Here is a 14,631-nt window from a genome sequence, read left to right as displayed (position 1 = left end):
TTAAAAAGCAGATTTTAAAAGCTTACAGGAACTTAACAAACCAATAAGACTTAATGCATGCCAAACATCAAAGAAGTGATTCTGCACTAAAACGTATGGTTTGCCACAGAACATGAGGCACCAGATTGCAGAAATTTAGGTCTACTGCTACCGTCAAAATTCCAACACATCTGAGGACCTTGCAGCCTCCCATAGAAGAGCGGGCTCCATTTCACATAGATCTGCAAGGCATACTATTGACCCAGAAAGGCAAGAGGAGGAAAGAAGCCAGTAACAGTGAAAAGTGGTTATTTTTATCCTCTCATCCATCATCAGCAAGCATCCTATCCCGGTGAGGGCTGCAGCAAGCCAGAGCCAATCTTAGAAACAATACAGCACGAGGAAGAAGCACACATCTGCACACAGTTTATGCAGGCTAAAACATAAGAACAGCTACAAATGAGCGAGGCCATTTGGCCCATCAAGCCCAGTTGATAGCTAGCAGCTAATGGATCCGTGGGTGTCAATCAGGTGCTTCCTGAAAGAAACCCAGGTATCAGCTTTAACATAACTGATGTGTAGCTTGTTACAGACTCCCACAACCCACTGCGTAAAGACGTGCTTGCCTCCTATTCTTGGTTTTTAAACACATAGTTTAAGCTTAGTTTCAACACTTGTGGCTTCTGAATCTTGTTTCACTGTCATTCTGAATAAAATCTGCTGGGCTGCAAATGTTTATCTCCTTCACAACCTGACAATGTAGGAATGCAACTATAGAGGTATGAATACTGGCGCTGTTCATTATAAGAAATAAATCTGCCAAGATTGCAATTATTACAACGAAGATTGACATTCCCCTGCCCAAAAAATGGTTACAGTTCTAAGTATTAAGTTTCTTATGATGATCAGTATCTGTCAGAATTCTACCAAGAATTGGTAGTTGTTAAATATCATCCTTGGTTTACCACACATCACATTTGTAAGATGTTAAAATGGTTTTATATGTAAAGATTATAACAGTCAATAGTGGCTAAGAAATGCATCTATAAACAGCTATATTCCTGTACATTTAAAACAAAAATGCAAAACTGATATTGGATTCATGTGCTGGACTTGCAAGTCACATTTTAAACAAAACTAAAAAGCCTTCATTATTGACCACTGCATCAGATCAGTAACATTGTCAGAGTGAGTTCTGCTCACCACACCCTGACAGGACAGACAAGAGACACTGACAGCCAGCTGCACTAGAACAATGCAAAGTGTGCCGTCATGGTGCAGCATCAGATGTAGGCAGGCTTTAGGTAATTAACATTTCAGAATACTTCACTGGTTGAATTTCTTTAAAACACTACTAATTTCTTTATAACATGAACAACACAGGGTGTTCTGGCTTTCAATCCAAACACTTCATAAAACACTTGGACTCATCATCAGTAATGCTGATGGTCCACGGAGATATAGCATAAAACGTGCTGGACTGTAATCACTTAATGTAAGGATTACGCAAGCCTACTACAGTTTATCACACGTTTCCTGATCTTACGTTTCCCATCATCAAAAGCAATTTTCAGCTACTGTGCTGCTGAATCATCTCTCAGCTGATCCACGCAACCCTGCCAAAGCTAATAGAATCAAACCTCAAATATATTCCAGGCAACCGCAGCACATAAGGGTGTTTCGGGTTCAGAGCAGGTGTGTCTTTTTCATCTGCCACAAGTAAAGGGAAAAGATTCCAGGCTACAGGTCAAGAGGTTTCACCACAGCAGGCATAGACTGACAGCCTCCATCTCATGAAGCGCTGAGGGAAGGTTTTCTGCCAGCTCAGGTCACTGTTAACTACTGACCGACTGACGAGGCAGAAAGCTTGTGAATAACAGCCTGGCACACAGTCAACACAGCAAGCCTGCTGCATTGCACTTCAGACCATCACTGACACTGGCGATTCCTGCTGTTTCTCCCACAGCACTGCTCTGCTTGGAGGTTTAAGAAGCTGGTACTCACCTTTATGAATGGTTTCATAGCACGCAAGACAGACTCTGGCTTCCTTCTCCAGATACTTGAGCTTGCATTTCCTACTGCAGCACCCTGCACAGAACACCTGGGAAGACATCACAAACACACACATGCATGAGTCAATTCTCCACCTTCACCTCCTGCCAAACTGCCTGCATTGACCACAGCAGTTAACCTTTGTTCTGGAGTTTTTCTAATATACAACATCAGAACAGAGTAGTGATTCTTACATTTTGGGCAGCATTTGATGTGGAAAACTAAAAATTACACTGAGCCTGCTTAAGGCAACAGACACACACGAAAAGCAGAGAGCTTAAATAAAACGTATACAGCTGCGCCCATAGTTTTGTTAAGAACAGACACAATGGTACTATTGATATTGAAATCACACCCCTTTTCTTTTTGTACCGCCATCACTACAGAGGTCAAACTACATACTGAAAACAAATGAACTCATCTATGATTCATAGCTGCACTTGCAGCTCTGTATTTCGACGCCTGGCAGAGCTCAGACACGAGTAGGAAGCATCCTGGGGGAAACCTGGTCACAGTCAAGTCAACTCATGACATTCCAGAGACCTGGGCTTTTTATACTGGCACAACAGAGCCGATCCAAGCTGGGCCTTCACGGGCCTGGTACGACTTCATTTACAGCGGCTGTTCAACGAGCCGAGCCAGACCCAAGGTACGAGCCCGAGCAGGGCTGTGAGTGAGTGGTGTGACCACATCTTGCAGTCGTAGAACACTTTTAAGGGAGAAGAGCAAACGCAGCTTTCTTTTTGAGTTGGTTTAAGACCATGTTACGAGGTTTCGGGGAATCAGAAATATGCTTTGAAGAATTTCAACAGCAAGCGCTCAGGCATGAAAAGGTACCTCAGCTGTGTGCCTGTAGAAATTGAGTTAAATAGGAGCCCCCACCTTTTTTTGTCTGTTTCAAATGAACTCATTCCGGACCAAAAAAATAAGCGGATAAAATAAATAAATCCAGGAATGGAAGAGTTTCTGATTAAATCTTGTATTCGTCCAAGTCTGATTTCAGCGCCTTACTGCTTGCGAGATTGCCTCGACAGCAGTGATCCCCAAACTGTCAGCGCAGACTGCATACAGGGAAGAAAAATCACCTGCTGAGTCAAATACTTTTTTAAATTGGCATCAGGAGAGCAAGGCTAGTTAACGTGGAGAAATAAAGCAACACAAACAGCAAGCAGCAGTCAATGAAAGCAAAGCGAAACAGCTTCAACACCCCATGCGTCAAGAAGAAATACGATTAATGCATCAAAACCCATCGGCAAGATTTATAACTCTTACAAGTCAGGCTTGCAAATTAGAATGAACTTTAAAAAACTCAGTCACATTAAACCTCATCTGAAATTTTTTCTAAAACTCGTAAATCTACAATGTCACCTTAACATTTATTAAGAATAATAAGATCATATAGTTCCACTTCCGATGAAAGGACTTGCGACTGAACTTTTTTAGGGCTCCAGTGACCTGAGGCACATATATAAAATGTGCTTAAAAACATACTTCAAAAATGTATGTTGAACTACATTTAAAATGCATTAGCAAGAATGGTACTATTCTGGTATAACAGACTCAAAAGCAAAGTGATTAACCCCAAACGTGCCCAACTAATAACTCATGTTTAGCGATGAGAAGATGTTCTTTGGATTGCACAAACTCCACCGTCAAAGAAATTAACAAGAGCAAGACAAAACACTCAGCACAGAGACTGGCTTCATGTGGAAAAAAAGGAAATTAAAACTCAGACGTACTTTTCCACATGCTCGGCAGTGATGCCTCCTCTTGGTGAAGGTGAACCGCTGGCGGCAGTTCATGCAGTTCGGCGCCTCAGAATCAGGCACCCATGAAGGCTGTTTCGAGCCTAAACTGGACGCCTCCCGCATCACCCTGTCATCTACAGAAGCAGCCTCAGCCATTACGCTGTCATCCGGATGAGAGAGGAACAGTGCAGAGTCTGAGACTTCATCAATACCCATGGTGCTTTCAATCCTTTCTGAGTGAAGATACCCAGAATTTCCTAAATACTGACTGGGGTCTGCTTCTGCAGCAGGGGACTCCATGTTATTAGGAGTAAGAACTCCAGCGTAAGGTACATCCTGACTCTCACTTATTCTGTAGTCCAATTCATTTGTTAGTAAAGTTCTGGCAGGGTGGCTAAAAAGCTGCTTGGGTCTTGCTCCTCCATAGTATGGGTGGTTATCAGTGTGGTTTGACTTTTTGCCAAGAGAGCTGGCTGTGTTTGAAGACTCCCTGTGGTTACTCCCGGTACAAGCAATGTCATCTGTTAAAGAACCGTCGTTGTCCTGAGATGAAAAAGCAGGTTTCAGATCACCTTGTTCTACGGCTGAATAGGAATGGCTCGAAGCGAGCAAGGCTACCTCGCCACCTTTGGCACTGATGGCATTCCCATTTTCTTCAGCGAGACCATCATCCATATCACCTGGGGACAGGTCAGGAAATTCAGAAAGGTCTCCATTCATTTCTGAAAACCCTTCATCTGCCACATTCTTCAGGGGCTCTCCCTCACTATTTCGTGTGTTCCGCTCCATGAGAAAGGCATCCAGATCCTCATCTGTCACAAGGATGTCACCCAGGTCACCATCTAGGAGAAAGTCATCCACAAAGGCAATATCTGAGGGAAACTCAGGGCTGGCACCAACAGGGAGAGAACAGCTTTCCTCTACCACGGCAGACCCCTCTCCATCCTGAGCTGAACTGCTTTCTGCTGACTGAGAAGAGGCCATGCTTGGGATATTGGTTAATGGCTTAGTCTCAGGAGTAGCTTTGGTTTCTGACTGGAGGCTGCCACTTTCATCAGCAGACCCAGGACCAATTTGGTCCACACGGTTCGTAGCTACCTCCATTGGAGGAATAATCTGCTGAATATCAGGGACAGCAGGCACAACTTGAACTGGTGATTCACAGGTGAGAACCTCAACCTCTTCTTCGGCCTGCGACTCATTCTTCTCCAAGTCCAGGGACCCACACATGGACACAGATATCGGTAGACAGGACAAGGAACTATCTTTGTCTTCAGGGAGACTTGAGAAATTGCTCAAGTTATCCTGTTGTGAAACACCACACATTTCATGGGCTAAGCTGTTGACTTGTTCACTAATGTCTCTCTCTTGGTTTCGGGAAGGAATCTGCTGTTCCAGCTCTGCACCTTCAAGAGTGATGCTGGTTTGGTTAATCTCATCTACCTCAGTATGTTGAGGAGTGCTGTTCCTCGTTTCTTTATCACCCCAGTCCCCCTGAGAATCAGTCACTGGACTGCCAATCCCAGTTCTCTCAGAGTCAGAAAGGGGTTCTCCATTATCTGTACAATTCAGTCTTGTTTCAGGACACCCATCATCCTGAATGACTGCTTCCAAAGGCTCCTCAGCTTCTAGAATGCTAGCCGATTCTGCACCCTGAGGTATATTAGCATTCTCTGCTGGAAAGATTATATCTAACAAACTTAAGGAAGTCAACACTCCTCCAGCTGCAAGATGTCCGGCATCTTGCTCCACCAGCAATCCCTCCCTGGTAGGACAGATTTGTGCCCCAGGGATACTCTTAAGGCCAACATGTGGACCACCTCCAGAATGACATGCAGTTGTAGATTCAAGATCTACCAATAAACGTTCCTCCAGTTCCTTTTCAGCAATATCCAGCTCCTTGAAGGCGTCATGGCGACTGGCTCGCAGAACTGCAGGGCCTGTGTCACTGACCAAGTCGCACACTGGTTTCAGCGCCCTGTCTGGACACGGAGGTGCCGAGGTCTTGGCAGCCCTGCTGTCCAGAGATGACAGGAGGTCCACACCAGTCAAGGGTCTCCCACTGGACTCGGGGTCAGTGGAGTGCACAGCGAGGCCAGGAAGTGGGGTACTGGAGCACCCTGCAGGCGTACTGGGCAAACTGTTGACTGCTGACTGAGACGAAGAAGCTGCTTGAGGCTGTGATGCAAAGGCCTGACAACTGGAGGACGGAGCAGGGTAGACAGGGGCACATGGGATCTCTACTGTAATCCTGCATTCAAACTCATCTAGGAAGAAAAGAAGACAAAAGATACTTGAAATGTGTGCTCATTAATCATGCAACATGTCAATGCGCCTAAACCTTAGCCATCGGCTCAGAACGCTAATGAAGCATTCTTCGTCTCAATGCATAAACCTAAGTTAAAAACTGAGATTTATGTACCCAGAAAACAAGATTACGAGAAAAGTTATTTCTGAAATTACTTCAAAAAATTAACCCCCCCCCCCCAGAAAAATACTAATACTAATGCAGAACAAAAGAAAAACTTGTTTTACATCAACGACTCGCTGAGCATGGAAGAGCCAAAATGTTAAGCTTAAATTACAATTTCCTAAAATATTTATATATATATATTTATATTTATAATATTATGAATGTTAAATTGTCCACAATGAGCTAAACCAGAATTTATAGCCATTTAAAAAAAAAATACATGATTTTGACAAACTGGTACAGAAACATACAACCATGAACACCTTGAACAATGAAAATCAAAAAAGGTGTCAGGATATCCCAGAGCAAACCATTCAGAAGCTTATCGGGTCTATGTACCACCACTTCAAATCTAGCGTGTGGTATGATCTGGCATTTACGCTGTCCGAGCACTGTCGTAATGCTGACTCTCGCGTTTCATACTGACAACATACAATCGCCCGTGATCTTGGATGGTATCTGTTTAAAATGTTTAATTTAATCCATCCTGAATGTTGCACTGTTTCTGTCATTGGAATACTCCCAAAATAAACATGTAACAGAAATACAGCATATCTCAGTTTGATAATCACAGTCACATGCTACTAAATCAGAAACAAGAGACTGAAAAAATCTTGGACACATTACACAAAATACAAGATTGAGCTGTTTATTGCCCTTGCATTTTATGAACCCATTTAGTTTAAATAAGCTCATTTGGAAGAAAAAAAAACAATCACAAAAAAACAGAACAGGATGTTTTCCCCTAATAAACACAACAATGAGGTAATCACATACAGTATAAATCTTTCACAATGCTGATTAAAGTGTGTCTATTGACACTTGAAGCACTTCATTCTGATTATTAAGTTTTAGGAGTTTTTCCTTTTGAAAAAGAATACCATAAGTGTGATGAAAGAGAGAACAGATGCACATCTACATCACACATGATTTCAGCTTGCAACTGGAATGCCAGTTACATCACATGCACCTTCCTGCAGGAACACGTTTTGCGTTAGAAGACTGGAAGTATTTCAGTGAGACGGAAAGGTAGCATGGCAATGCCAAACACTATTCAGAATTTAAAGAGACTAATATTGCACACTCATTCCCTTGCAGAGCGACACCCCCCCTTTACTATCAGCAGAGATGTCCTAGGTGAGAAGAGGCTCTAACCTGAGTTCTGCTCGAAATCGTCCAGCAGCTTGTCCAGGTCGCACACGGCTGCTTTGAAGAAGCTGTCCATTCTCCCTCGGGAACACGGGCTCAGCTCAGCCCTTGAGCTCCTAGACAGAAAGAGAAAAGCATTAAGGCTCACTTTTCACCTCCTGGCAGATTCTTGACTGGCTGCCAAAGAACTCTTCACGTTTTCAGCTCCCGGGAAGGAGCGATGGGGTCTACAGCATATCCCCAGCTAGGTTAACACTCAGAGGGCTAAGCCAGGTGCTCTCCAGGTGACCTCATCACGTGCAATGCCACTTTCACAACTCAATCGCACTGACTCAGACCTTGTACCATGAGGATCCTGAAAAAGCAAAGCCCATATAAATTTCATTTTTTTTAACAAAGAATAACTACAACATAACATGCATAATAGTCAAATGTTTTGAATGCAGATGATATATTAGCGACTTATAAAGCTGAATTTAAATAACATTTTTAAATTATACATGCTGCAGACATCTCCTAGATAAGCACATATGTCTGTTAAAAACTGCAAAATCATTTTACAATAATTTTTATTTGCTTGTCCAAACTTCAGCATAACCTCAGAAAATCCTTCATTCTAAATCAGAGGTTCTTTCAGTATGCACAGGACAAGCTTCGCCCTCTGAAACGAGCTTGAAGATATCCCGGACAATTAAAATGACAAACAAAAAGGGTTTCTCAAAGCCAATATGAGTCTAATTCTTTGTGTCTAACAAACCTGACATGTCTCCAGAGTCGATGGAGAATGCAAACTTGCCAGAATTTCGGAATCACATTTGCAGAATATACATATTATTAACGGCAGTCGCATACATCTTTGAGGACTTTCAACATTACCCAACTAAGAGGGAAAGAAACCTTTTCTTTCTTTTTGGCGTTAATGCGCAAATTCACAACTTCTTTTTTTTGTATCTATTCATAGGATCTTATCAAAGCCACCGAATTATTAATGAACTAAATTCAGCCGTAGTGTAAAAAGTGCTTTGACAGCAGTTTCACAACTGCTTAAACCTGTTCAAATCTCATTCCTTGAAAATCAGTTCATTAAATCTATTGTCAACGGTGGACTAAGGAATCAACGTCAATCACACAATTACCTACGTTGTAATTAGCTTAAAACAATGTCATCATCACTGCACCATCCATCCATTTTCTAACGGCTTCATCCACTTCAGGGTCGCGTGGGACTTGGAGGCTGTCGGGAAGCAGGAGGTACAAGGTAGCACGCACCCAGGATACACCCTGCATCACAGGGTAGACGGACACAAACACTTGCCAGGGTTCGTTTCCCCCAAACAAAGCCAAATAACCTAGCAGTACGTTTTTGGCCTGTAAGAGGAAACTGGAGCACCCAGCAGAAACCCACACGAAAATGGGGAAAACCTACAAACTCTACACAGACAGCACTCCAGGTCCCGAATTAAAGCCAGGCCCCAGCACTACGAGGTAGCAATGCTAATCACCGTGCTACCATGCCACCCAGCCTTTACTAAACAGCTTGTGCTAGGAGTGAAATTAAAAAGACACTTCCTTCTCTAAAAGTGAAGCCCTGCCCCGAGCTGTCTCTTGAATATTGGCCTTACTCACCTAACTTCCAACATGAACTCAGTCGCATTGAACTGAAAATAAAAACAATTTCTTAAGCTACATTGCTTTTCCCAATGCCAAGTCACACTCCACACCTACTACAGGACTATATTTGGATTACCATATTCAGGTCTTACTGATTCTGCTCCGTGCTGCACCAGAGGCACAGCCTAAGCAAGGGAAACAGCACTGAAGCCCTTCGCAAGCCATGTGCCTTGTCAAAACACAAAAAGAGAAACGCTGTTCCCTCCTGCGTCACGATCTAGTTTTAACTTTCGGCAGTCACAGGGCAGTGAATCACTTAAGGGAACAGAAACTAGAGCAAAGTTTTAACCCCTGATCCTCAGCAGCTGTGAGAGAACATTCAGCCATCACTACAGCAGAGAGACCACCTTAGAAACCAGAACAAGTGAAGTGTGAGCTGCAGTATTTTCTACAGGCAGGCAACCCGTTCGCCTATGGCACAGCAAGAGCTGGCGAGCGGCAGGGGCTAACAGGAGAGGAGTCACTGCTTTCTATCTCAACACCGAACATGGGTGAGAGGCCACAGCATCAGTGCCTTTCTTCAAAAAAACGTACAGGCCTGAGCCTTTAAGAACACCCTGCAGGAAATGTACAATATTAACAATGCCTGTATACGTCTCAAATTACAGTACAGAAGGTGGAAATACCTGTTTTTTTTCCCCGATTCCCAGTTACCTGTAATCTAAAAGTGCTTCACTCTAAACAGCAATGACTGTAAGCCTTGTATACTGAAGGTGAATTAATGCTATGAAAAAAATGCATTTCCAGACATAAAATACATTTTATATATAACTGGCTTATATATATTTTTGTATTAGGTCTTAATATGCTTTTAGGTGCATTCTTGTCTTAACATTTTGACAGATGAAATAAAAGTCAATCTGACATGAACACCCTTTGGGCCTTTATACATGAGGCAATCCAGCTGGTGTGCTCTATCACTTTTCAGCTGCCCTGTATAACACCCCTGGCAACCTTCTGTCAATACCACAGAAACACCCTGGCAATGTGATCAGAGTGCACTCATAACAACAGGTACTGGGCAGTATCTTGTAAGTCCAGATACCATCAGCACCAATGAATAATCAGATAAGAATGGACACCTAAAAAAAACACAGTTATGAATGTTAGCAGTCAATTAAATATTCAAGTAGGTGGCTGTGTCAACATGAGTAGGCTGCAAAGGAATAATTAAAGGTTTATTTCAAGCTGAAAGAAACAAATGAAGCTGGTTTATTCAACATGGAATAAACCTTTACTAGGTCAATTAAATATCCTCTCATTTGGTAGCGAATTACTTGTTAAAAGATTAATCTCTGGTCCAGATCACTCTTAAACTTGAATATCAAATTAAGTAGCTAACTAACTATTAATAATTAAGATGGGCTCAGACAAAGAGAAAAACAGTAGAAAGACAAATGCTATATTTCTGGTGCATAAGCATTTTGATTCCGATATGACACAGCTGTCAAAATATAACTGCATGCTGCTGAGGTTAAGAACAGTTTGTATTGAATGTGATCTGTAAATCTGCGTCACAGCATAACTGGTGAAACCCCCTGCAATTACATCATAGGCAAAAGATTGACGCAACTTATGTGGCCTGCATGTTGACTCATGTAGCAAGAGCTTTTGAGACACTGAGAACGAGGACACTGCAGCTACAATACTACTGCAAAGGCAGGGTTGCCGTCATCGTGTAGCGGCTTCTGATTCGATGGCAAAAACAGTTACACAATCAATAAATGTTCTGACAGACAGTTTTAATGATTTAAATTTCCCCTGACAATGCCCATTTTCAGAACTGTAAAGTCTACAAGTTCAAAAAAAAAAGACGACCACTTCTGCCATCACGTACAGTGTCCTGCATTGTAAACTGTGCAAAACATCTTACAGACTCTTGAGACGCCACCCTACCCTTCCTGTGGCCTACAAGCACTGGATGTATCTTCCGGACTTACAATGTTTTCATAAACAGGCCACACAAAGGCTCGTTTTATCACTGTGTTGTGACTATTGTGAGGATTCAAAACTACCGTACTTCAGGCGAAAAGACGTCACAAGCACACACCTCTTTCGCACCACAGTATTAATAAGACGAATCCCCTTCACCGGACTGGAAAGTCGCTGCAGAGTCTGGGGTTGGGAGTCCAGACAGCAGGTTTTACGTGTCTCTTTAAGTGGTTAACAGAAGAAGGCTGTCCAGAAGGACTGAAAGGAAGGAGCTGTACAGAACGTAAGGAGACACAGAAAAACCTTCCAGGCTCTGAGCCCCGAAAAGAATGTCAGCAGCAATATCACCCTGCAGCTCACAACTGGCAACACTGATGCTCAGCAGGGGGAGCCTGGTCAGCACCTGGGTGGGAGAGCTCCTGGGAAACCTAAGGTTGCTATGTTGTGGAGGGGACTCCCCATTATTTGTAAAGCACTTGGAGTGCAGTTTCCAGAAAAGTGCAATTTAAGTGTGAGGATTATTATTATTATTACAGACTGGATTTACCCCAAGACTAACAAGCATACTCAGCACCATAAGCCTACGGTATGCCAATTTGTCAAACCAGATATTTTTTGCAGCAGTTAAGAGCAATTCCTTATTGTACTGACTCATAATAAAAACTGGTTAGGAATGTGGAGCAATCAGGAAATGTAGTTACAGTTGCCCTTGATACTAACGAGATACTTCACTTCGCAAATTGTAATTTGAATTCATCCTGAATGAAGGTGACGACTATGAAATGATCGCTAATAATAAGTCAATGTGAAAACAAGTGGGGAAAAAACAATTAAAAACCCGACAGGCTGCTGTTCGTGAAAATCTTAATTTGTTTTAAAACTGACTCTATAATTATACCTTTAGTATGCGGGAATGCTTTGAAGCGTGCCGAGCTCAGGAAGTTAAAGGGATTTATGTGAGAAGGAGGTAAAATAAGCTAACCTACACAAGTTGTCCCGCTACAATGTTGATTTGGGGACAAATTTTTTTTAATATATTAAAAACGTCATACCACAAAAATGTAGTTTTACAACAATCTGTTCAGGGAGAACTATTTCCATTGGACTACAACCTAATTCCGAAAACTCACCACGTCCTAACCAAAACAAGTAAAACACTACGGGATCACATCTGTTCACAGATTTTTAAAACCGGCATATAACACTTTTTCGTGTCTTGGTGATGTGTTTGTCTGTTTTTTTTTTCAGAACAGCTCGGACAGTTAAAGAAAAAACACAGCTGTACATTTAAACTGAGAAAAGAAACGCTTGTAATTTTTTTTTCTTATGAGATACACAACACGATTAAACCGCTACACCTCCACCGTGAGTGAATATTTGTCTTCATTTTTAACGAAACACCACGGCGACCGGTCGGGATTTCGTGTCGAGCGACAGCCCGGACCTTAACGCGAAGGAGCCGCGGACGAGGGATTTCATCATGGAGATCGTCCACACGAGAAAAAAAAAACAGACCCCCGAGAGACAAAACGACAACTTCTCCCGACTCCTTCTCTCCTGTGCAAAACGTTTCCTGTCTCTACGAATCGCTGCCGGGAGTTTAGCGACAAATCCCGGGTCGTATATATATATATTACTATTACACGTGCAGGCTTTTCAGATAGAAAGCAAACTCACAGACGGGGCCTGGGGCTTCTCAATTCCGAATAACCAGAAGCGCGAAAAAGCAGCAAAAAAAAAACAACAACAAATAAAATAAAAAAATACAGCTGTAAAATAAATGTAGGGACAAAAGTACAAATGTAAATACCCCCTACCCCCCACAATCTCCTCCTCTTTCGCCGTCACCCCGTGAAAAACACTACTGACTTGTTACTTCGGCATTCGTCCGATTTACTTCTACAAACACACAAACAGAAATGAGGTTACCGAAAACCGCCTCATCGCGCTGCTTTTCTTCCTCCCGCGGCCGGACTCTGTTCTTCGCTCCCCGTCCCAGGCTTATCGATCCGATTTGTGATTTATTTCACTCTTCGGTTTTGTTGAAAGGCTTCTCACGGGCGGCCATCTTGGATGTGGGGGTTTGACCTCTGGGGTCGCCCAGTCACGCCGTACTTAAAGCGACAGAGACTCACTAATGCTACACGAACATCGCCTACATTATGTTGCTGCATTAGAGTCCCTGCATTTCAGACTCTCTTCAGATGTAACTCGCATTTTAACCATTTACGGCTGTCAGAGAAAGCACCGAAATACCGATCTCACACAAGGCAGTGTGTGTATAAACATGCCAGACCGCACTGCAGACTGGGACAATAATTAGCAGTCTTTTAAAAAATGCATTCCAGAAAGTTGTTTTTTTTTGTTAGATGCACCCTCAGACGTGCGTAGTATGTAGGGGCTCTTGCAACAAGCGCAGGTCGAAACTATGGGAACGTGTTTAACGATTATAAGGCGTTTTCTCTGGGAAAGCACCAGTGCAAGCTATGGGGAATTGCTTTAAAATGTGAAAACAAGAGGCAGGCGCTTCTTTGCCTTAAGGCTTGCAGGAGGATGGAACAACCTAACCAGCCATGTTGCTGAAACCATTATTCAGATTTCTTCCAAGAAACGGCTGGATAAGATCGTTGGAGCAATTGGCTACTATGAAAATGGCCAGACGGGCTAGCTTGATTGTAACTGTCTTGTGTTCCTGTGTCATTAGATTTAACTCGCTGTTTTTGCAAAGACCGCTTTTTAAATTGGAACAGATGTATTTGTCACTGGTCCAGCCTTCAGCAATGTATGGTATTCTACAATGTTGCTGACAGTATTTTTAGTTATCATCTTGGTAAGTCCAGACATTTTATCAGAAAGGCTGGCGGTATTGGGGCTGAGGGGACGGCACTGTGGCGATCTCACAGAAGCACGCTGGTGACTGTCATTGGAACAGACAGTGTTAAAGCATCTTTCATACATTTTGTAACACACAGCCAGATACATGTCACACACACAAACTAACAAGTTTTGGGTGAGTTTCAGTGATTGTCAGCCTTATTTATTTCACTGGGAGGCTTCTCAGTCACTCCACTGGCGCCAGGCCTGGCTCTGTTCTGCGGAATGATAACTTATCAGAGAAGTGCCTATACGATTCTGCTTGGACCCATCACAGATACCCATCTGGGGATGAAAGCCACAAGTCTTTGTATTTTGACAAACGTGGCGCGTAGAACTTTTAATTTCCCAGAGTGAACAATGAATCCTCTGCGACAACACTGACTTTTTTTAATTTGCTTGTGTTGTAATTAAGCTAGCGACTTTTTGTCTTTTTGTGCAAACTTGAAAAGGATTCCGTTTATTTTTTCAATGACAGAACTATTATGGGTAAGGGATTAAAACGCTGTAATAACAGTAGAGGCCACCAGATGGCAGACTAGTCCCTTTGAACTGGAACGTCCCCGTATTCAGCCTTCAGTTACCAGAAAGCCATTTACAGCTGATGGTTTATTCACGACAGCCTGGAAACTATCCCTAGAGCACAGTGTCTATACCCGAGACGAACAGGACACCAGTCCATTGTAGGGCACACACATGAACAGTTTTGTTTTAACCTAACCATTTCTTTAACTAGATAAGTCAGATGACAAC

At 42.8% G+C, this 14,631-nt stretch overlaps 1 protein-coding gene across 6 annotated transcripts in view; it reads right to left on the bottom strand.

Annotated features, from left to right (window-relative positions):
• Positions 1 to 14,631, bottom strand: part of zfyve16 (zinc finger, FYVE domain containing 16) — a 96,783-nt gene that overhangs the window by 22,057 nt on the left and 60,095 nt on the right. The window contains exons 1-5 of one of the 6 annotated variants that reach the window (XM_088630600.1): positions 12,934 to 13,256; positions 8,542 to 8,635; positions 7,408 to 7,517; positions 3,771 to 6,046; positions 1,984 to 2,080 (exon numbers count right to left, since the gene is read on the bottom strand). In XM_088630600.1, coding sequence (XP_088486726.1) covers positions 1,984 to 2,080; positions 3,771 to 6,046; positions 7,408 to 7,477 — 2,443 coding nt within the window. In that variant the 5' untranslated portion in view covers positions 7,478 to 7,517; positions 8,542 to 8,635; positions 12,934 to 13,256. Of the gene's footprint in view, positions 1 to 1,983; positions 2,081 to 3,770; positions 6,047 to 7,407; positions 7,518 to 8,541; positions 8,636 to 9,027; positions 9,230 to 11,122; positions 12,820 to 12,933; positions 13,257 to 14,631 lie in introns of those variants that run through there. The other 5 variants (XM_088630598.1, XM_088630601.1, XM_088630602.1 and 2 more) reach the window with 5 other exon arrangements.

Source organism: Lepisosteus platostomus, chromosome 4 (genome assembly GCF_059453375.1).
Source record: "Lepisosteus platostomus isolate fLepPlt1 chromosome 4, fLepPlt1.hap1, whole genome shotgun sequence".
NCBI lineage: Eukaryota > Metazoa > Chordata > Actinopteri > Semionotiformes > Lepisosteidae > Lepisosteus > Lepisosteus platostomus.
Note: the sequence above shows the minus strand (reverse complement) of the source record. Positions and strands in the feature narration are given on the sequence as shown.